This window comes from Stylophora pistillata, chromosome 7, assembly GCF_964205215.1.
Source record: "Stylophora pistillata chromosome 7, jaStyPist1.2, whole genome shotgun sequence".
NCBI lineage: Eukaryota > Metazoa > Cnidaria > Anthozoa > Scleractinia > Pocilloporidae > Stylophora > Stylophora pistillata.
The window spans coordinates 33,330,426-33,354,522 of NC_142525.1; the positions used below are offsets into that span (position 1 = coordinate 33,330,426).

At 37.8% G+C, this 24,097-nt stretch overlaps 2 protein-coding genes and 2 non-coding genes across 5 annotated transcripts; 1 reads left to right on the top strand and 3 right to left on the bottom strand.

Moving 5' to 3' along the window:
* Positions 1-43: 43 nt before the first annotated feature.
* LOC111339375 (U2 snRNP-associated SURP motif-containing protein) lies at positions 44-16,148 on the bottom strand. Of its 2 annotated transcripts, XM_022946028.2 has the most exons (24): positions 15,990-16,148; positions 15,755-15,856; positions 14,240-14,354; positions 13,908-14,014; positions 13,325-13,401; positions 13,108-13,217; positions 12,369-12,448; positions 11,836-12,001; positions 11,183-11,421; positions 10,381-10,424; positions 9,323-9,427; positions 8,796-8,862; positions 7,753-8,030; positions 6,575-6,680; positions 6,047-6,103; positions 5,687-5,766; positions 5,489-5,576; positions 4,776-4,892; positions 4,172-4,367; positions 4,000-4,038; positions 2,241-2,313; positions 1,899-2,109; positions 1,581-1,787; positions 44-1,455 (listed from the first exon to the last, which is right to left on the bottom strand). In XM_022946028.2, exons 1-24 carry the CDS (start codon positions 16,068-16,070, stop codon positions 1,198-1,200), a joined length of 3,003 nt encoding a protein of 1,000 aa, XP_022801763.2. In that variant the 5' UTR covers positions 16,071-16,148; the 3' UTR covers positions 44-1,197. The 2 variants fall into 2 exon arrangements, with proteins under 2 accessions (XP_022801763.2, XP_088582854.1); XM_088726728.1 differs by lacking the exon at positions 4,000-4,038.
* A 50-nt stretch (positions 16,149-16,198) lies between these two features.
* On the top strand, positions 16,199-16,271 carry Trnak-cuu (transfer RNA lysine (anticodon CUU)). The gene has a single exon. It is a non-coding gene; the product is annotated as a tRNA-Lys (tRNA).
* Positions 16,272-16,307: 36 nt separating this feature from the next.
* On the bottom strand, positions 16,308-23,973 carry LOC111339372 (F-box/LRR-repeat protein 18). Its single transcript, XM_022946023.2, has 8 exons — positions 23,840-23,973; positions 22,685-23,612; positions 22,047-22,462; positions 20,618-20,703; positions 19,597-19,759; positions 18,911-19,052; positions 18,651-18,733; positions 16,308-16,930 (listed from the first exon to the last, which is right to left on the bottom strand). Exons 1-8 carry the CDS (start codon positions 23,965-23,967, stop codon positions 16,774-16,776), a joined length of 2,103 nt encoding a protein of 700 aa, XP_022801758.2. The 5' UTR covers positions 23,968-23,973; the 3' UTR covers positions 16,308-16,773.
* On the bottom strand, positions 17,065-17,137 carry Trnat-ugu (transfer RNA threonine (anticodon UGU)). The gene has a single exon. It is a non-coding gene; the product is annotated as a tRNA-Thr (tRNA).
* Positions 23,974-24,097: the final 124 nt, after the last annotated feature.

Sequence of the window (24,097 nt, forward strand, 5' to 3'; positions counted from 1 at the left end):
CTCCTGTTACAACACTGACACTGGGATAAAAATCATACGCAACTTTCTTTTACAACAATAATTTTATTTGAAAGACTGCGAGTAAATTCTAGTAACAGTTCGGTGTCAATCTGGTCGTCCGGAGTTGCAAAAAACAAAAAAAACAATTGTAGATAAAGCGAAAAAAGTGGTGACACGGTGTCCTTCCTCACCGTGTCATATCAGTTATTAGGACTCTAAGCAAACCACAACGGCGACTGCAACAAGAACATGGAAAAATAATAGATCTAACTGGCAGAACAATAGCCCAGCACGTGCGTTTTAAAACTTTGTGCATTTCTTAGCCGTCCTTTGGAAACCAACAATTATTTTAATTTCCATTTGGAACTCAACGCTACTTTTACGCGTTATGTTGAGTTTGAGGTCTGGCGCCCTATGAGACGGTAAACACATGCAGCCATTTTCAAAATTCTAACTAAACGTAGAAACTCATTTTTTAATCGAAGTCTTCTGTGGCGTTGCCGTCGTGACTGCTTAAGTTCCCTATTAAGAACCTTAGGCAGTCAGGACGACAACAGCGAAGAAAACTGTCGATTAAAAAATAAATTTAAATTGATAGTAAGAATTTCGCGAATAGCTGGATGTGTTTACTGTCTTTCACAGCGCCACACCTCAACCCCAAGGTCACGTATGTGAGTACCGTTTTGTTAAAAATTTAAACTTAAATAATTGGCCATCGGGGTTTTCGTTCTCGGATAATGTAAATTTTGGTGATTTCACGTGTTGTTTGGCAGAGGACGACCCAGAAATGTACAATTTTTTTAAACGCACATGCTGAGCTATTTATCTGCCAATAAGATCTCTTGTTTTGCCACGTTCTCGTTGCCGTTGCGTCGTGGTTTGCTTAAGGTCCCTGTTATCTTGGACAGGTAACCAGCAACGAGCGTGCCCTGCATGGTCGTCATGAAAACAAAGAGGAGGAAGGAAAATCAATTGACGCACAAACTGCGTTCGTAAGAGAAGGAAAGGTCGCACTTCGTGCGCGAAATAATTTTCCTCTTCTTCCCACGTGCGCGATCCACGCAGGCCTCGACTTGTCACACATCACAGCTGCGTTATCTTTCAATATCTTACAGCACAGAATCATAAACAATTATGCCGCTTCTTTCCGCAACGGTCCAGCAAAAAAGTTTCCTCTTCTTCCTTTCTTTTTTGGACTCATTTCTTCTTCTTTTTACTCTTCTTTCGGGAGGGTGATCTTGAGCGGGATCTCGATCGCTTCTTTCGGGACGAGCTTTTCTTAGAAGGTGAACCACTCCGTGACCTTGAACGTTTACGCCTCTGCTTGCTGCCAGGAGAGCGACTTCGGGATCGGGACCTCGCTCGTCCGCGGGATGAGCTCCGGCTGCGGGATCGGGATCTTGACCGTTTGGTATTCGAAGGCGAAGGTGTGCGTGACTCGTAATGCTTCAAAGACTAAGAACAGAAAAACGAAAATAAGTAGGTGGCCATTCAAATAATAAAGCTGGTGGGTCCATGATGTTCTTTTCAAAATCCACTAAAAACTGTTCACAAGAGCCTCCCCGCCAAAATATCAGTACCTGCAGCGAGGTAGTCAAAGGCGATCCGCTCCTCTCGGGAGATCTCGAGGTCGAACGACTCTCGGAGGACTGGGACCGCCGACTTCGCTTTTTGGCAGAGGGGGACTTGGATCGACTTCGAGACCTCCTCCGGCGAGAGTCGGACGGCGAGTTGGTATGACTGCTTCCCTTCTTCTTTTTATCTTTAACTTCTTTTGGTTCAATAGCCTGATGAAAAGAAAAAGATGAGAGTGAGTCTGAAAACTGAAAACGCCAAGGAGAGATTTAAAAATGTGATGAAGTGGGCAGAGTTGTCTGCTCCATGAGGGCCTCACTAACCTCGAGTAACTTGGCCCTGTACACATCACACTGTTGAGCAATGTCACTCGCTCCCTTTGCTTCCAGTTTCTGAGCATACGTTGCAACTTTAAGTTCGATTTCCCGAAGCTTTTTCCGTCTACTTTCGTCTATTTCCGCCACTCGCGGGGTCTCGACAGAAGCAGCTATATGTTCTTCGGGTCTCTTAGGAGAATCGTCTTTGATGGCGGGTCTAAGGAACGTAACGTAACAAAAGGGTCCGTAATTAAATCTTATCAATTTAAAAACGAGACTTTGGGGTGAAATTAGCTTTTCTAACAGGATATAAAATTGAACTTCGTTCGCCATGTGTATCAAACTTACTCTGGTAAAGACTCCCGCTCTTCAGTCCTCTCCCACTCGGGTCGGTCCCATTTTGACGCAACGTGAAGAACATCTAATACGAAATGATACAGAAAAATGAAAGTCGGATTGTAGGACAGTCCTTATGCAGTCAAGAGTGGGTCGAAATGTAAATGTTAACCGACGGAAAAGGGTCAGGAAGACTTCTTTAGAAAAAGGCTTCCCTGATGAGGATTGTCCATATGCCAGATGTTCGCGACAATATTGTTGAAATTATCAAGTGCATCTTAACCGTACAAAAATCACTTTTATCGTTATTATTATCACTGTTATTATATTATCATTATTATTATTATTATCAGGAATAAGATTTTGCTTCGTTCTTACTTGTTTCTTTTAAAAGCATCATCATCATTGTTATCGCCATTATTAAACGAAGAGTGTAACCACTAGCATTTCTTAGACTTCTATCAAACATTTTACTGTATTTTCGATTTTAAAGTACTTTATCATAATTTTTGTAAATATTTTAGTGATTGTAGTGAATATAGGCCTATTTTTAAAACAAAAATATTATCATCATCATCATCATCATTATTACTATTATTATTATTATTATTATTATCATTATTATTATCATTATTATTATCATTAGGGACCTTAAGCAGTCAGGACGGCAACGCCAAGGAAGACTTCGATTAAAAAATGAATTTCTACTCTTAGTTAGAATTTTAAAAATGGCTGCATGAGCTTACTGTCTCATACGACGCCACAGCTCAACCTAAGCATGACGTATAAAAGCAGCGTTGAGTTCCAAATGGAAATTAAAATAATTTGCCGTCGCGGTTTCGGTTCGCAGACGACGCAAATTTTGGCGATTTCACGTTGTTGTTTTGTATAGGACGGCTAAGAAATGTACAAAGTTTCAAAATGCACGTGCTGGGCTATTGTTCTGCCAATTAGATCTCTTGTTTTTCCACGTCCTCGTTGCCGTCGCCGTCGTGGTTGCTAAAGGTCCCTATTACCATTACAACTACGGGAGGGATGGGGATGGAATGTATAAGGTACCACAGCCGATTGGCCGAGCTGATAGCCACCAAGAGAGGGGAACGATACTCGCAAACAGTTTCCTGGATCCGAGCAAAGACATCCTTTGCCCTCCTTCGGTCGGCCTTAGTTTGCCTTCGAGGATCGCGGGTGAAGCGCCGCGCTGCGTATGACTTTAATAATTGTGACGTTGAAACCGCAGCTGCCGAGGGAGCCACTGACATTGCTGAATGCTTTCTAGCAGCCTTGTATATAGGGTTCTAGATTTGCCATTCACCTTTCTCTTTTCTGCATAGTTTTAGATCTGCTTTTACTTATCAGATTATTAGACTTTGAATCTGTTCAGATTTGACTCCGTTATTTGTAGTTTCCAGACACTTTTGACATTAAAAAAAAAGGAGTAGATGTGAGCCGAAAGTGAGTTAGTTTGGATCGGTTTTTACGCTGTTAATATTTTGTATTGTAGAGGATTTTATGGAAATTATTGCTAAATAAAGATCATTACCATTATTATTATGGCAGTCAGCTCACAACTACTCGTTTAAAATCACTAGCGACAATTCGGTCAAAAATATCAGCTCTCTAAACTCAACTGGTGGTCCATGCAACTAACAATAACGTGTCAAAATCGCTCTGAAGCCAAAGGTGAACATTGTTGAATCTTTTTTTTTAACAGTCACAAAGATACATAAGAACGCAGGAAAAAAGTATAAAAACCAAGTGATCTCCTGACCTTTATCTCGAGACTTGTCAGAACTCTTTTTACCGTCCACTGGGGTAAGAGGAAAAGAAAAAAAAGAGGTCACGTGATTTCAACAAATTCTCCGAAGTGACGTCCTAATGACAGACAGTAAGGAGAATTTCTAATGAGATCTTGGGGGTGACACGGATAACAATCAACTTACTCGGCTTTCCGTCAATATCATCACTAGATAGAGGAACTCCATCGATATCCATCGGTTTTATGGGGAAGCCATCCATATCGCTTGATCCGATGGGGACGCCATCCACGTCACTTGACTTGAGGGGCAGCCCGTCAATGTCGAGTGGTTTTCCGTCCAGATCAGCCTTTCTTTCAGTAAAGGTTTCTTCCACAGCAGCCTGGAGTGGAACGACAATCAAGAAATGATTTAACAATGGACATCCACTGGGTGGCTATTCTTGTCCACTGTTCCAGATCGAATTGGAATTTGGAATGTTGGTTTTTACGGAGGGAGGAAAACCGGAGGACCCGGAGAAAAACCCTCGGAGCAAGGACGAGAACCAACAACAAACTCAACCCACATGAGACGCCAGGTCCGGGAATCGAACCCGGGCCACAGTGGTGGGAGGCGAGTGCTCTCACCACTGCGCCATCCCTGCTCCCCAATCAATCCCTGCTCCGACAATCAAGAAATGACTTAAGTTTTACCTATAACCCATTACAATCTGATCAGAGAATTTAATTAAGAAAGATGCAAGAAACTTAAGACAGCGTAGAGACGTAGGTAAGGCTTGTACCAAGTTTACCTTCGGTTGAATGGGTTTTTCGTTGTTACCCAAAAACACATTCTCCAAATCAAACAAAAAATCTGGAGTGTATACAGCCCAGTCCATCCACGCTGCAAGACAGCGAAGGACTTGTTTCTGAAAAAGAAAATTAACAATTATGTTTGTTTGGTTGTTTGTTCGTTTTTTTCTTAGATGCCTAATGGTCCATGATCATAACAAACAAAATGTCCATATTAACTCTACAGGGCAAGCCTTTGTGTCCTCTGTGGCTTTTCATAAGTTGAATTAATTGCCCAATTAATAAATGGTAAACACCACAGCGTACACTATTGAGTTATGGATACACGCGGAAGGTTGCTAAGCACGAAAGAAGCGTAAGAGTCGCTCTCGGCTATCGCCTCGAGCGACTCTAGCTTCTTGAGTGCTTAACAAACCCCCCCAAGTGCATCCATAACTCAATAGTGTACGCTGTGGTGTTTACCATTGTTTTATAACATAACATTGATACATTGTAGCTAAAGAGTTCCCTTTTATTTAACAAATCTTACGTGACCAGAAAAACAAGCGCGCGCGGAAAAATAGTCTTTGCATTTGCTCACGTCAGCAGCGTACACCCATCAAATAGGGGACGCTAAATTGACCAATCAGAGCGCGCGCTTTACTTTGGTTATGTTATAATTCAGGGTATTAAGGGGAACAAATGTAAAACTATAAAAATATTACACACTCACCTTGAAATTTTCGGCTTTCATGCGAGCATTTATAGCTTTGAAAGAGTCACTAAGATGGCCGAATATGTCTGGGAGGAGCGTTTGAAATCTAAAGAAAAATGTGTAATCATCTTATTCTCAAGAAAATTTTCGAGTCAAATTCAACACACTAAAGAAGGGCATTTATGATCCTGTAGAGAAAAGAACAAGGCACCGTACCCTTTTCTGTAATAAGACACATTTGGTACTTTGACAGAGCAGTTGTGCAAAATGTCCGACACCAGGTACAGTCTCGCCACCTACAGAGGCAAAAACAAAGGCTTTGATTTCACTCAGATTCAGCACACTAGCAATAAGGATAGCAAGAATTGGTGAAGACTTTGGAAACAAAACTACTGTAGTATGCTTGCTACTCCCTTCTTAGACATAGAAACTATTGTAAAGTTCTCTGTGAGACTTAAACTTACAAAAAGATCTTCATAGTTTAAGATCCTTTTTTCTTCGTGACAACCTTCTTCTTTCTAATGGAACACACATCCAGTTCACCCTACATCATGAAAATACTGGCTTTCCACTAACCTTAACTTGCAAAGGGGTCTGCAATATTGACAGTGACTCAGCAATGCATTCCACAACCTGAGTGAACAGAGCACAGAGATTTATGAAAACTTTGCGTGTGGGAAAATGAAATGCTCACTACAGTTAAAAACAGATTAGAGCATCAACTCACTGAGCTGAGCATCTTTTCAAATTGTCAATCACTACATTTACAACTGTATTTGACCATTCTCTTGTCAAAATTAAACTATAGCAAGTTGATATCATTACTTTAGCTTTTCAATAAAATAGGAAAGTTTGTATTTTCCTTTGTTTAAGGAAAAAGGTAATGTTGGAAAAAAAGAGGAAAAAATTGAAATAGCCCTTGATCATTCTCTCCAAAAATTCACTTGAAACAACTACTGTAGTTTTTTCTTTTTTTTCTTTTCAATAATCCACAAAAAGAGATTATGTGTATTGACAAAATAATATTTTACATTCCTTTAAACAGCTGATACCCAATTGGATTAATCACGAGAGGAAAAAACCAAAGCATCATTTCTAATTTACCTCCTCTGCACAGTCTGCATGATCAACACAAAACACCATACACCTAGAGATTTTGATCCTTTCTGGTGTTAAATCCCTCAGCATGTCTTCTAACCTGTCGCGCTGCCTACAACCACAAAATTTACCAAATTTTTTTTATTAGATTTTCACATTGTACCACAGCAAATTCACAATATTTTTTCAACAAGAAATATCTTGCTTTTGCCCTTCCCCTCACCTATCACTTCTCTAATGGTCCATTTCTTATTTTACGATTACCAGAAAAAATTACAAGTACAATACATCTTTATTATCTGCACCCTCCTTGTTGTACATATCACTCACCAAACAATCTTATTCTATTTTACCGAAAAAACTAGGCGTTGGATCTTTATACATGTCTCTGTTTTGTGTAACATATCCAATTGATTTATCATCATTATTGTCAGAGATTAAGAACTATGAATTAAAAATAGAAAGGCTCAGCAATAAATGCAACATCCACATGCTAAAAGTCTAATAAATGCCCCATGAGGTATGCAGTACTACTATTCAAAGTAAGCTGACAGTCTCAACTTGAAATGGGATCTTCAAACTATTGAGAATCATGGATTGAGACTCAACAATTCAGGATCTTGATCTCCAGTTTTGAGGAAAAGATTTCATTCTCACACACAAAACAATAGCAATGGACAAAGCACTTGGCACACTGCCTCTTGTTTAATAATAATAAAAAAATAATAGTAATATCAATTTCTATAGCACATTTCCATGCAATGTTCTAATGTGCTTTACAACACTGTGTGGGAAACTTTTTCCAGACTCCCAGCAGCAGTTTACAATTAATAAAGAAGAAATTTTACAGATGCCCCCTCCCCCCAATTCCTAATAAAGAGGCCAGACCACCTAAAAGTCATCTCGTGATGTGGGTTCTTTAACCTCCCCTGCCTACCCAAATTAACTGACAGATGCAGGAGACGGGACCTCCGGCTTTACGTCCTATCCGAGAAGACGAAGCAATGTGAGTGAAGCATCTTGTTTAAGGACAATGTCAAGCCCCAGCCAAGACTTGAACCCGGGCCGTCTGACCCAGAATCCAGTGCACTGACCACTAGACTACTCACTTATTTGCACAAGCAGATAAAATAAATTTTTCTGTGACCCTTGCCCTTATTCCATCACATGAGCATAGATCTTACTTGTTAGACAGAGAACACTTCCTACTACTTGATGTTGTGGATGCTGATGTAGTATGACTGCTGCTGTGACTGCTGCTTGAGCTGTGTGGTAATGGTGCCGTTGTTGATATCTGTGACGTTGAAGGTGCAATGGGTGTTTCTACTTGAGGCACAGGTTGTTTATTGGCATTGAAAGCTGCAGCACTCATAGTGTACTGGTGACACTGAGGTGGTTTCCACAAGGAGCCGTTCTCAAACATTCTAAATTTTTCTGTCCTCCACTTTGTAGGGGAATCACCCTGTAGAAAAATGAGACAAGAGGATGTTTTGCGATTGAATGTTGAAAAAAAGAAAGGAAAAAGAAAAAAACCAAAGCCATCAGAAAAACCAATCAGAGGAAAGAAAAGTATCAAAAGTAGTCAATGAGAATTTAAAGCAAAAAAAAAAAAAAATAATAATAATAATAAAAATAAATATTAAACAGCATTGGGTGCAGTAAAAAGCATATGATTAAGTCCCAATCAGTTTAGGTTTGATTCAGATTGGTTCAGAGGTTGACCCTCTAGCCTTAGGTATGACCAGTATCATATTTCTCCCAACAGTGAATTAAACACGAAGGTCATGAGATCAAAGGAAATGATTGTAAATTTAAGCATTTAAATATTAGACAGATTCTCCATGTAAGAACAATAAGAAAAGTACAGAGAACATAAATAGAATTAGAAAGAAAGTAAACTTTGAGCTGGGTAAAGAAACAGCAAAAGATGTTTTTTCATCATGCCATGAGTGTGGTACAGAGAAAAAATTCTGCACTCCTTTTAGGAATGAACCTCAGACCTTCCAATTCAGCTCTTCAATGCTCTACCACAAAGCCACAGAGTCTCTACGGTAAGCTAGGCCATTATGAATTTCAAACATCAGATGCATACTGCTTTTTTTAAAAAGAACATTATGGAGAACTTGCACTCTGATGTTACAGTGTAAAGGGCTATGAAGTCACACGCTCAAGAGTGAAAGGTGCTCAACTTCAGAACGATGTTTTAACAAAACAAACCAGAACAAACCTGGAGAATGGAAAACAGCTTCCAACGGTAGTAGATATGCTCTGGACAATGATTGTCAAACAAGAACCTGCAGACAGAAATTCACAAAACAACAACTTTAGCCCTTTAACTCCCAGAATTGATTAACTCATAACTTTTCCGTATAATATCCATACATCATCCAACAAACAGGTGATGAGAATACTTAATTTTACGTAGAAGTTGTTATCTTGATCTACACCAAACTCTCATGACTAATTATTTACAAGGAAATATATCATAGCTAAAGAGAAGAATTCAACATCAGATCTCAAAGGGTTGCAAAAGAACAAGTTCATGTTGGCTCCAGCTTCAACTTCAACAAAATTTAAAAATATTAAATTTGTAAAGCAGAAAAGCATGAAAGAAGTGTAATAAAAAAAAAAAACAGTAGAATGAGGACTATGTATGGACAGGAATATACTCAATAACAAATTATGAAACTGCAATAACTTGAGCTGAATTTTCAAGAAACCCAAGCTGTAATTGAGAAGATAATATTTAATCACCTGTATAACGGGTTGTTCAGTTCTTTGTTCATAATCATGGCTTCAAACATGGGTCCCTCTCGCACAACAAACTCAACCATACGGTGAACGAGGCACAGCAGGTTCCTGTTGGAATTACAGTGGTTACCACAACAACAAACAACATGTGAACATTAGTGACTATCACTGTGAAATCAAACATGGTAAGATGAGCATTTTCACCTCAAAGTTGATTGAAAATGTTGAGTTTTTTCCTCAAGGGAAACAGAATGCAACCTACATGTAGAGCTGAGTAACTTACGCCAATTGTTTAGTTTGCATGAAAAAGCGCACAAATTAAGGAGAAAATAGGAAAGAGTCTACAAGAACTGTACAAAGAATTATGAATAGTCTCATTCTGGAACAATTTATTTTAAATGACTTTTGTAAGCAAGACACAAAAAACCCTCAAGCGCTCATTTGTCACCTTCCCAGCTAAAACACCACTCAACTAAATTACTTTTTGTACAATACAAAACAAAAGAAAAAAAGTCACCAAAAAAATTCATAGCTTCAACAAGCCCCTATACCCAAAGTATCATTTCTGAATCAGAAGGTGGTGCTACTAAACAAATTCCTAACATTACAGCAGTTACAAAACTGTTATGACTCTTACAATACAATTTTATAACATTGGAACAGTTTGTTGTTGGAACAGCAGTGCTTAACTTTGAATGACATAATGGTGACACAGACATCATAGAGAGAGCAAAGAACATTATGTTTTATTTTTTTGGTTGCAGTAAGATTTTCTTCGTGTTCTTTAATTCACTTAAAATGCCAAAAAGGAACCAAAAAGGGCAGAAGGAAGCAAAACCTTTACATTAGATGCACAGTGTACATCTGCACAGAAACTTTCTAAATCAAATAACAGGATGTAAATAATGTACAAAACAACAAAAATGTACAGACATCATGTGGTTGATGTATAACATTGATCAAGTCTGCCATGGAGAGGTCACTCATGAAACATACCAGCAGCCAGTGAGTATTCCACAAGGGAATAAAAAAAAAACAGTGAATTTTCATAGAAAAGGTACCTTTCCGTCGGGATTACAACTTTCACGACCGCATTGGCTAAGGTCTAAGAGACAATTGCCAAAGACTTTGTGAGTATTGAGCTAAACAGCTATTAAGATGTAACTTACAGTTAACATACATACACAAATTGTGAATCTGTAACAGCTGATTGGAACCTACATTAAAAGTGCATGCATGCTCTACAGCCTTCATTTTTGATACATTAAAAATACTTGCCTTGAGAACACATACATGAAATATGTGAAGAAAAGGCAAGAGAATTATTCACAATGAAAAATGAATGTTTTTTTACTTCTTTTAAAAGTTTGATCAAACACAAAAAAGAGAACACCATGACGATACACTTGCCTTAATTAGAAAATGATTAAAAAAAGCAATTCTCACATCACAAGGAAATAAAGACTCTCAAGAAACACTGATAATGAGTAGGGCCCAGATGTTTTATAACGGCTTATGGAAAGAATTAAAAAAAAAAAAAAAAAAACTTTTTTTTGTACTTGTAGAACTTATTAAAATTAAGTAATCCTTGACAAAACTTACAGTACTCTGAAAAAGGCACGAATGAAAAAGAGATAACAATTCAATAATTAATAATACTAACAATAAAGAAAGTCTTGTACCCTAGCTGGTACATTACCAATGGCAGAACTACTTTGTACGCGTGATAAGCAACATGCATTTAATGTTCATATAATGGAAAAAAATCATTGCAAAGGAGTCATTGATGTGTAAGTATGGAGTTTCCCTTAGCTAATTCGCATGAGTTATGAATTTATGACTAAACCATTATCTGAAGCTCACCTCCTTATTAAAACCATTTGCATCAAGGTCACGTTTGCCTTCCTCAGCCCCTCCCTCTGGGGGAGGAGCACTGGAGTAGTCATCTTTTTTCTTGTCAGGTTGGGCATTAAAAGGCAACCCTGACGGGGGTGGTGGGGTTGTGTCTTCTTGCATCTCTGGGGGAATATAGATGGGGTGAGGTGGTATGGGGACACTTTTGCCCCAACCTAGTTTCATCTCGTATGACATCACTTCTTTCCCTGTGATCAAAAGTAAAGACATCATACATCAAAAAGAAAATTTTAGGTGAAAAAAACATATTTAAACAAGTGATTTGAAAACTCAGTGTTGAAATCTTTTCTAATAGCTAATAGTCATTTATGCAAATTAATGAGAAAGAATAAAGTTATTTCATGACAAAAATCACACAATGTTGCTTGAAATACTGGGGGGGAGGGGGAGGGTGGATTCAAATAAGACTTAAGCAATTAATTAAATGGAAATGTCTGACTTCAAAGAAAATAATTCCATAGCAACTGACTTTACAAGAACTTAAGATACACTCCAGATTACATGCAAGGTAAGAATTTGAATGTTTGCTTTTTACCCAGAACCTTCAGCCCTCGGAAGAAGAATATCTCTACAACATCAAATATTCTTTAAAAAAAATTAACCTTTTAGAGCATTAAGAGCTTTTTCTCCATCCTTTCTCCTCATGTAAGCAACAAAACCACAGTTTCTATTGCGAGCCTTCTCCTCTTCAGTTCTTGGCCACATGATTTTAACACTTGCCAAAGGTCCATACTTGCCAAACAGACGCATTAACATCTCCTCTGTCATCTAACAAATAAAGAAACAGCACCTGGGTGAATCATACAGACCTTGCAGATCTAGGACCAGATCCAGATTAGGATTACCTTTTCAGTAACATATTAAAAGAATGTTCTTCATGAAGATTAACTGCACTCTTTATGAGCAGCAATGCTTCTAATATCATTGTTTTATATAAATATCTATATATAATTGACTCCTTTTCTGATTGAGAAACTAAAAAATGGTAGCATGTGGCTCTCCTGCTTTGTCAAAATACCATTTTCACAAAAAACGCATCTTAAAGTTGAGAGCCCAACCCAAGTTTGTCAATACATAAAAGCCACAACATAATTCCTTAAAATAATTAAGCATATCCTCAGTTAATTTAATTTACCGCTGGATTGATGTTTCCAATGTAAAGATTTGTTGTGTTAGGGTCTCCAGTATCATGTGATCCATATGAATAGCCTTCCTCTAAAATATAAACAAATCAATTCAATATAACATGGACTAATGCTTGTAGTTAGTTGAGAAGGAAGGAAGGAATCACAATATATGTTTCTGCTCCTTGTCAGATGTTTTGTCTTCACAAGCACAAATTCACAACAACAGTCAGACTAAAGAAATTCAAAATTGTTTTTAAATAATTAGGTAACTTCTGCTTTGATGACTGAATGAATGAATGAATGAATGAATGAAAACTTCATTACTGTATCAACGTTTTTAGCTGTAGATTAGCTAATTGGGGACATCTAACTTCAGTGTACAAAAATTATTAGTAAACGTTAAATACTTGCTAACAACATAATAATAAATACTATAAAATAATATAAAATGATTCTGTTCACAATTTACATAGTTTGCAGCAACTGCTATTGTTGTCAATGAGGTCTGAAAGGTCAGTTTTTCTTATTCTGGTCTTAAATGCCACGAGGGTTGGTGACGTCTTTAATTCTTGACCAGATAAATGGACTGTGGTATCGTATAGTGTGTTTACCATAACCCATAGTGTTAAAACAAGGTATTTTCCTGTACGCCCCAGTTCCTGAGGCAATACTGAGAGTTCCCAGTTTTGAATAGTTATCTAAACTTGACAATCACATACTTCATCAAAAAAAACTATTAGTCCATACCCTTTGAAGGTGCAAGAAGGGATGGTGCCATATTTTCTAAGACCTCTTTAGGAATATCAGCTAATTCACCCTTCTTTATCTTGTGTCTTATCTCCCGTTCTTTCTGTTGTCTGAACAAAAGGTGGAAAGAAAAAAATATCTATTGTGAGAAAATGATTTAAAGTATTAGGTATAAATAAAACAACTCGCTGATAACTTAAACAATAATTTTGTGTACCTTTTTAATTCTTCCTTAAAAAGTTCTAGATTGCTCTTCTTCTTTTCTTTCTCTTTTCCTTTTTTCTTAACAGACTCCTGAAAGAAATAGGGATAATGCAAAAACTGTCAATTTTTAAGTGAGAGTACATGCTGTAGCAAAATGCAAAAGTAATAGTGCATATGACATTCCCCTGATGATTAAAATACTGTTTATACCCCCAGGAGAGAAGCACTATAGAACCATGTAACTCCCTTGCACAAAAAAAAACAACAACAACAACAACAACAACAACACAACAAAGTTGACTGCATTCTGTACCTAGTCTTTGAGGTTAAGAGTTCTTTAACCCTTACCCTACCAAGGACGTATATATAAGTCCTACCTTATGTCACTCAACGACCAAGGACATATATATACGTCCTAAAAAACAAATCATTACAGAGAGCCTGGTTGTTTGCAATCGCTTGAAAAAATTATCTATGGTTGTTGAGAAAAAATTCAATATGGCCACCAGTAGAAGAGTGTGTCTGGCTGTGGTAGGGAAGGGGTTAAGCTAATCATTGGAGTACTATACACAAATTAACTTAAACTACATACATACCACTTTGGGTGCTGCCAATTCAGTCTTGATTTTCTCTTCCATGACAGTAGCAGAGAGCTTTGCCATTGGCTTGTATAAAGCTCCTGCCTGTGCTGAAGCAGTCTCCTCTGTTAAACATGACAAGTATACAAGTTAGTTTTTAATGCAGACTGACAACCAGCTCATGGCTGGGTTGCCAGGATTTGCCAGCTATAGGAGAAGTCTCCATCTAGGAGCTAGCTGCCAATAGTGGAAGCTCCTGGATGTTTCAGGCACTCAACGTCCACTTAATGATGCAGTTGTTAACTCAGACTGACAACCACACAAATCAGTTTTGAAATGAAAAAGTTTACCTTTTGTTTCTGGGTTGATTGTATTGCCACGCACAAAAGTCTTCCCAGCAACCCGAGCATCTTCAAATGAAGCTACAAAATCTGCAAACACTTCTGCACACTCTGATTCTGCTTTCTAAAAAAAAAAATAGACAATAACAAAGTGTTCAAGGACTAAAATCACAATCATCTTTTTTCCTTATTTTTTCTCTACACATGTTATTTTGACATGCAAGCAATAAACAAGATGTTTGTCCAGAATAAAGCTAATACATAATCTAATTTATCAACTGATTTGCCAACAAGTTAACTGAAGATCAGAGCATCCATATAAAAAAATGGAACTGATTGGAACATAGATTTTTCTCTCTCCACTTGCAACACATGAATCTTTAAATGTTGTCCTTCAGTAACATTTTGGGTAAAACAATAAAAACACTAAAGTGGTCTTGAATTACTGTAAAATACTGTAGAAGTCTGAGCTTTCATTGCTCGACGGCATCGTCAGGGACGGATAAGGAAAAATATTCCACAAGGGCTGAATAAAAGAGAGAAAAGTGCCACTATACTAATGAGCTAGTGTCACTGTGAGGGGATCCAGTGTGATATGAGAGGCGTTAGAACAATAGGTCCGTGAATTTAATGCATTCTTCTCGGGAGTTAAGTGTAACACATGATTCACATTTTCCTTCATTCTAATATATTCTCCCCTTTTTTCAGCAAACCTTAGGAACAAAACATATTTGAAACCTGTGGAATGTTTCTTATGATTCCTCTGAAAGTTATTATGGTGAAAATGTCTGTCAATGCAAGCTGCACAAAATGTAGTTAACTTGATATGTTATCCACTGTAGGGATTGCAAAATACCCAAAAAGACAACCATTCAAGGAGCCAAAACATGCTCAACAGACACATGAAAATATAATTGCACCAAATATACAATTTTAGTATAGTTTCAGGGCTGAGCAAAGAGTTTCCAGCAATCTGATTGGTTGAGCGGTTCCTCATATGTAAACCGCTCCATGCCATTTATATAAAATGTTAAAATAAAATGTTCATAAATGTTGCTAAAATGTTATGATTTTAGAAATTTCTCTGTTGTTCAGCTCTGAAATTATACTAAAACAATTATTCACCTCAGGTTCGGTGAATATTGTCGAATAATCCCCTCGACTTCGTCTCGTGGATTATTCGATGATATTCACCTCGCCTTTGGTGAATAATTGTTAAATATTAAATCTATTAAATACGTGCATTGCCAAAGCTAACAATATAGCTCTTTCCAATGTTATTCTCAAACGCTTTCCTGTTAATCTCTCACTTTCCATTCTTGATTTGCATCCTTCAAAATCTTGTCCATAAGTCTTATGTTATTTTCAATAAGGGCATTTGCACATAGCCCCTTTCTTTCTCAAACAACCTTTAAATGTCAAGTTCCTGCAAAATCTGGCTTACAATTGCAGCGATTAATCATAAATCTTTGGTTTCTTATGATCTAAGAAATTCTAATCCACAAAATCACAATTAAACGAGACCTTTTTCTTCTCATCAGTATCTTGCTTTAGTCTAGCGGGTTTCTTCAGTCCAGTGTTCATCATTCCGACAGAGAAGGACTTCAACTTGCTCTCAGAAATTGTCTGCAAGGAATACATCTAATGTAAGACGTTACTTTTACAGTAAAACGTCGAGATCTTTGAATTCACTTATTTATTAAACTTCCAAGTCAATTGCTAGTTAGAAATGAGAGAATGGATCTTAATGTTAGCTTGCCTTCATCGATCCTGGTGTTAACCCTTCTGGGGTCAAACCCCACGGTAGGTTCTTCTCCGACTCCGATTTCTTCGCCGCCATTACATGTTGGTGTGTGGTTGGGGCCTTCCCGACATGCTTTGTTCTGATGCATAGCTACGCATGACCAAGGCAATATTGAGTGTAGAAATTATATAATACTATAATATTCTCAATACGACATCATAGTGGCCCGGCTAGCTCAGTCGGTAGAGCATGAGACTCTTAATCTCAGGGTCGTGGGTTCGAGCCCCACGTTGGGCGCTAATTTCTTTTTCTATTTTTTTTTTTTCTTACTTCGGTTAAAAATCGTGGTTCAAGAGTTATTTGTTCTCTTTGCTCGATTGTTTCAAAAATTGACGATATCACCGTAGCGGCTTGGCTGTGGGCCCAAAACGCTCACAAGATCTCTCTGGACTCTCTAATGACAAACTCTGATTTCCCCGCGAAGAACGATGGCTCGTACGTACGTGTCTCTTTTCCTTCTCTAGATCAACTCTCCTACTCGCTGGTCACTTTTTTCCCCTTTTTTTCTCGTTTTCTTCCATGCACGCAAGCGCGCCACTGCTCTTTCGCTACAATAAGACTAATCACGCGCGTTTTTCTTTAACACACAGCAGTTTGCTTATTTCTTTTAATTTTCCACTGGGTTTCAACTAAACAAGGAGACTGCTTTCATTTCATTATTGCTGTTCTCTCAGCTTTCAAGATCTGCGAATGACATTTTAGAAAAGGGAACGATGTTCACTAATTTTTGTGGATGTGTCTATTTAAAACTGCTTGCAACTGACGATTCAGCAAGCAACATTTCATTAATATGCACAAAGGGAATGGAAGTTCTTTCTTCTAAAAGCCTGGAGTGCAGGTCGCCCTGGCGAAATGGAACTAAAACCACAATCAGCGCCGGGCGTATATCTGAAAATCTGCAGGAAAAAAAATTATGCAATGTGTTATAAAAGTAACCATTTTAGATATCATTATTTTACTTATATGTGCACGATCCTTCGCAGTAAAGCACTATTTAAGCAATAGTGAAAATCAGACCAGAAAAAAATTCAGGCCTGTACGGGATTCGAACCACTGACCTCTGCGATACAAGTGCAGCGCTCTACCAATTGAGCTAACAAGCCAACTGGGAGCAGGCCATCAAATTAATTCGACATAAACCCATAAGATGATAAATCAAACAACAAACATATGAAATACATATATACGAACTGCGGTTATGAAACGTATATGTGCACGATCCTTCGCAGTAAAGCACTATTTAAGCAATAGTGAAAATCAGACCTGAAAAAAATTCAGGCCTGTACGGGATTCGAACCACTGACCTCTGCGATACTAGTGCAGCGCTCTACCAATTGAGCTAACAAGCCAACTGGGAGTAGGCCATCAAATTAATTCGACATAAACCCGTAAGATGATAAATCAAACAACAAACATGAAATACATATATATGAACTGCGGTTATGAAACGTATATGTGCACGATCCTTCGCAGTAAAGCACTATTTAAGCAATAGTGAAAATCAGACCTGGAAAAAATTCAGGCCTGTACGGGTTTCGAACCACTGACCTCTGCGATACTAGTGGTAGAGCGCTGCACTAGTATCGCAGAGGTCAGTGGTTCGAATCCCGTACAGGCCTGAATTTTTTTTCAGGTCTGATTTTTCAGGTCTGAGCTTAAATAGTGCTTTACTGCGAAGGATCGTGCACATATACGTTTCATAACCGCAGTTCATATATATGTATTTCATATGTTTGTTGTTTGATTATTTTACTTGTAATAAATGAAAAAATAGTTTGACGGGGAAAGGTCCCTTACGCCCCATTTAAATGGTCTCGGTTACCTGAGAAAACCCTCCCCCCCCCCCCCCCCACTACCAAGAACACCCTCCCCTCGGAGACAACTTTATAGAGTGTTCGTATAAAACTTGACATCCGCTAACCCTCATTCAGCCAGGCCAGGTTACATATTTGACAAAGAGTTAGACGACAAGAAAGGAATAGCTATAAAACTCACAGGCTCTGGTTATTGCATGTGCATGCTTTTTCTGTACGAGTTATCTTGTCTTGGGTGGGTGAGGTAAGGTGCTTACATGAGGAAAAGTTGTCCTGCCTACCAGAGTTACCCTACCCACTGAGGCCAGACAACTTGCCCCCCCCCCCCCCCAAGTTGTCTTGCCTACCCAAAACAAGTTTGCAATCTCATATTAACAGTCAGCTGAACTTTGTAAAGAAATAACCAAAAAAGTTTGCTAGCCAAGGGTAACTTGTGGGAGGGTTGTCTCGGGTACCCAAACCACATCAATAGAGCCTTAGGCATTCTTCACTTTCTAAATTACAGTTACTAGCCACTTTGTCAACATATCAACTTGCCAATGACCAATTTGTTGACACCATTTGTCGACTTGTGGACACCTTTGGTCAACTCTCCAAAACCACTTTAGGCTTAACTTAAAAAAATAGGTTTGACCAAGTATGTCAGCGAAAATGATTCCAAATGTTGGCAAAGTACTGACCAAGGGTGACAGTGAAAAAACCAGTAGGTTGCCATGTTGTTAATTCTTATAATTATTAAAAAGTGATGGGTGCACCATTCAAAAACGCAATCCCAACAAAATTAAAATAAAAGTAAACTTGCCTCTTCTTTATAGAATCCATGATGATTCTACTGACCTTTACTGTCATTTCACAGAATAAACTGAAATAATATAGTTTCTGGCACTGCAAGAAATATATATGAACAAAACCAAACATTTAACTTGTGTCAACATCCATTCATTGCCATGTTGGCTTCTAAATCTCCCAAATAACGATGAATGCTCAGAGGCCTTTCAAGATAACTAGTCTTGCAAAAGTTAATTCAGTCTGCTACACTAAAATTTCATTGTTTCAACACACCTTTTCAAACAATGAGATGATTGTTTGAGGAACCACTGCCAAAGGACCTTCTTTAGCAATAATGCACACGCGTTGAAGATGTTTTAATTCTCTAAGTGACAATAGGAATGACTCATTGATCCGAAACGCTTTCTGTTGAAATCTAGAAACAAAACACATATCCAACTACAATTAGCATGTAATTCTAACCACTACTAAACTACCACCTCACTCCCCCTACATACACACACAAACAGACAGACAGACACACACACACACACACACACACACACACCCTTCCCAGAGCTTAATATATGTAATTTTTTTGCATTATTTGACTAAGCATAATTATTGCCATCCTCTAGATTGGATACTATGGCAAATAACACTTTATCCAGCCCCTGCATTATAAAAACAAAATCACAGTTCTGTAAAAGATTTTAAAAAAGTCACTTATATCTCTCAGGTAATCTAGATTTCCCTTCAAGTAGGAGTTAGTGTCCCTTGCCCTGAAAACAGAAACAAGGAACCTGAACTCTGAAAATGGCTCACCTAAAAATTCCCTTGTTTAGTCAGGCAATCTGGTAAGAGTAGGACAAGACATGTTTATGTCTATGTATCTCTCAGTGAGCTTATAATTCTTCCTTGAATAGAAGTGTTCCAATAGTTACCTTTCACCGTGGTAAAACTTGTACATGAGAATTCACCTGAAATCTCGAAGTTGATGGCAGCAAGAAAGAGCCTGTTGCAGCAGCGCAATATTCCCTGAATGACTGAGATTATTGAAGTTTGCAAGAGACAGAAATTGAAGATTGCTGCAGTTCTGTGCGATGGTCACTAGGAATTTCAATCCTCCTTGTGTAAATGGCACTAAAAAGCAGCAATTAAAATAGTAATATTAATTGGAGATCACAAATTCAAGCTATACTTTAATTAAGGATTTGCTCACTTGTGATATTATATTTCAAACTTGAGATTAAAAATTATCTTCAGAATCTCAGCTTAAGACACTACACTAGATATATAACATGATTATGAGCCTACTATTGCATGATTAAGAACCTTCTGCTGTCCAAGTGTTTCCTGAGCAGGGTTTTAACTTAGATTTCTGACAAATCTTTTAATGAATAACTGTACAACCTGGCTTTCAAAATAAATTTAAGTGAAGGTTTGAGAAACAGTTGAAAACTCTGTAAATGTCAAGTCCTATATTTTTGCACATTTATTATTTGGTAGTTCATGCAACAAAGGCCTTTATATGCATAAATTCAGCAATTCTTAGAGTTTTCTGCTTGAAAGACTGTTGAGATCACTTCATGGGAATACACCAATATAATTATTATAATTCTTTTCCAAGTTTGTGAACATCTACCTCATGTCTTTGTGGCTTGGAAAAGATTTCTTTGTACCACTATTCACCTTGGTTTCAAAGAAATGTTTTTTTGCATGAGAACTAACATGTTATTTGGTTCTAGTAGTTAATCCTTTAAATTCCAAGATCTGATTAATAATTCTCCCCTCTAGCTGCTAACCATTTCCTTGTAAATTAGTTACAAGAATCTGGTGTTAGATCAAGAAAAAACTTCTACCTGATAAGTTTGAGTATTCTCATTGCCTGCTTGCTGAATAATGTATGGATATTATAGGGAGAAGTTAAATGTTAATCATTTCTGGAAGTTAAATGGTTAAAGAGCCATAATGGTTATGAGTCAAATCTGAGGGACAAACCTGAGAGTGTAAGTCTTTGCAGGTGTTTCCAGTTTGCAATTGGCAGGAGGCTGTCAAATGTACCCCTTCTTACATCACATGTTTGTCTGGATGATGAAAAAGGAGAGTAGTAATCACAATCATGATGAATGTTATTATGAACCCTTTGCATCCTAACATCACCCTGCAAATTCTCTTCTCTGTTCTCTATACCTTTCCTGCAATGCTGATGAGATTCTTTGGTCAGTGATCATTTAACAATTGGTTCATATGTCAGCGTGCGTTCATTGAGATATGAAGCATGTGGGAAGTTTGGAGAGCATGAAAAATGCATAAGAGTCACTCGAGGCTTAGCTGAGAGCAACTCTAGCTTCTTGAGTGCTCTCCAAACTTCCCAAGTGCTTCATATCTCGATGAACGCACAGCTGACATAAGAACCAATTGTTTTATAACATTTTCAACGCTGTAGTTTATGTATAAAGGGCAGAAATTCCTTCCCTTATGCTTCAATGCATTGTTTATTTTGTTTCGGAAAAGTATTTCACTATGCTTCAATGATCTTGTCTCAGATTGGTCAAAAACTGACAGGTGAATTCATGCATGGAAAAGAAAAGTTGCAAAACGAGATGAAACCATTGATTGTTTTGTTTTCCCTTTCTCTGGGTTCTTTCTCAGGTGTTAAAAAATCCATTCCCAAAGAAAAAGTAGACAAATCTTCATCGGCTTGTTCACTTGTTGCCATGTCTAGTTTAACTTTTTTTCGGAAGTTTTTCCCATTTTTTAATAAAAAATGCAGAAGTCACTTGCGAGAAAAAATTTTTTTCATGAGGCATTTGTTTGCTGACGTCACCAGCATGTACAATGGAAAATTGAAGCACACTCGCGCTATTGAATTTGATTGCACGAATTTACGAGCTATGTTATAATTCCTCTTTTCTCATGACCTTAAATGTGTGATTCAGGGGTGATATTGTAAGGAGAAATTTCAGTAGATGCCAGTCACTCTAAGGGTCAAAGAGTTAAGAGTTTGCCATCATCAGACAAGCTGACAGGGCTTGCCATGTAAGCCTAATCAAGGGAAAAGAAATAGTGCTCATGTTTGGGTTGTCCAATGGTAAATTTGAAAAAAAAGAAACATATTAAGTTTGGAGCTCTGTACATTGTGTGCATAAATTATACCTCTTCCATTTCTTAGCAAGTGTTGGTGTGATTCAGGACCCAGTTGTTCAAAGACTGATTAGCGCTAACCCAGGTTTAAATTTTAATCTGGGTTTCCTTATCCCTTTGTTCAATAGCCTTTCCTGGATAATTTTCTCTATTCTTTGAAGGACATCCAGTCATCAAATTGTAGACAAAAATAATTGTACTGAGTTTTCTTTTAAATCTTTCACACTAACCCTAGGTTATCTTAACCTAGCTTTGAACAACCCGGCCCTGAAATCTAACTTACACTGTTGGGTAGAAGGCTCGATGGTAGGCAGTTTCTCTGTCAAGAAATGAAGGAAACCAAAGTTCAAAGTCTGTTATTCCTCTGCATTCTTGAGTAAGAACAAAAAAGCTGTTCAGCAATTTGGTGACTGAGTCATCCCTTGACTGAGAATTTTTAAGATTCTGTTCATGACAGACTCTTTTTTTTCCCTTGACTATCCTTCCTTTAGAGCTAGTCTCAGCACCGTCCAAGTGATCACTCGAGACTTGATTCATCACACACGTACAGATGCTGAGAGAAACCAGATTGGTGAATTTGGAGATGACCTTGATGCAGCTATTTGATTCTTCCTGGGATGTTTGATCATAATGAACTCCGTTGAGGTTCAGCTCAGTCATTTTTGGGCAAAATAAAGCCAGTGACTCTAGTCCATGAATCTTCAATGTAAAATATATTAATTCAGCAAGAAATGACAACAGAAGCAAACTTAACACCTCACTTCTTCAAAAATGTAACTGTGACTAGAGTGTAATTACAAAAAATTAAAATTGAACCCTTTCGCTCCAATAAGTGATTAACATGTCAGTTCTCCCTACAATATCCATAAATTATCCAGCAACCAAGTAATGAGAATATACTCAAAGAGTTAACAGACTTACTGGAGTGAAGCAACCAGAACAATTTTGTACGTTGAGAATCTCCAAATTTGGTGAAGAAGTTGCAATGGCTTGAAGAAAATGGCCAGTAATGACCAGATTAGAAAGATTCAAATAAACCAATGTCTGCCACTGGAAGCTAAGAATTGCTGTCAGACAATCTACATCCTTCAAATCCAAGACCCCCAACTTCAAGTTGACAATAGATGACCTGTTTCCCACAGTTTTCACAAAATTTTCACAAATATCACAGTTTCTATAATTGGTTAACGGATGGCTGGTGGGCACAATGAATGTACGGAGAGTTCCACTTTCCAACTCGTGAATGATTGACTCCCGTGCTTCTCCAATAATACTGTAACCATCATAAATAATTCCCTTCTCTCTTCTTTGAAACTGGATTTCACTTCCTTCAATGGCAAGTTTGGGACAAGAGGATGATAAACGACCTGATGTATCAATCCACTGCAAGGTAAATGACTTCAAATGAAGTTCGCTGCAAATGATTGGAATTCCCTGATCCACTATGAAACAGGTATCATAAAAGCAAGGAAGCCGGATTGTCAGACTATCCAAACCTTTAAAAGCTTCAGAAAGTCCACTGCAGAAAGAGAGCAATATTCCTTTGAATACTCTGTCACTAGTACATGTATCACTATGGGGCAAATCCCTTTTACTCATAGACCATGCAAGCGTTTTAAGGTTGGCATTGAGTTTTAAAAGAGAACAAAGTGTTTTTTTGGTAACACTACAACCAAGTACGTTGAGAAATGTTAATTTTCGGCAATTTTGCAGCGTTCTAGAAAGGATAGCTCCTTTAATCCAATAGCAGTCTCGTAGATTCAGCTCTTGAATTGAGTGCTTAAACTTGCCGATGTAGTTACAGATGATACCAGAGGAGAGATGTTGCTTCCCATGAAAGTTGATGGATCTGAAAACAAAACATGCCCGTCAGAATTGAACGCAGTGCCGTAATAAAATTAGAAAATTAGCCACAGGCTGTTATTAGTTAGCTCTGAAGTTTATTTACTATCTGCATGAGCTCACATATTCACGTTACTTTTACGAGGAGTTTTGATCCTCTCCCCAAAATGGTAGTTACTATTTATAGCAAATAAATACTAAATAATAAATACTAACTAATAAATACTAACTAACCTGTGAAGTTGAGGAATAAGTGCAAGTCTACGCCAGCAGCGGTTCACTCTCGACAAGGAAATAAGCTCCAATGGTTCAATGTTCTGAAATATCAAAAGCAACACCTCCTCTGAAAGACTCTCCATCATAGCTTTGCTGGGAACAACAGTTCATGTAATGGAAATGTAATATCCATAAAAAAAACCCAGATTCTCACGGTCAACATGGCGGCCTTGTCGGACAAGGTGATTGCACAAAGTTATTCAATCACTAGAAAGT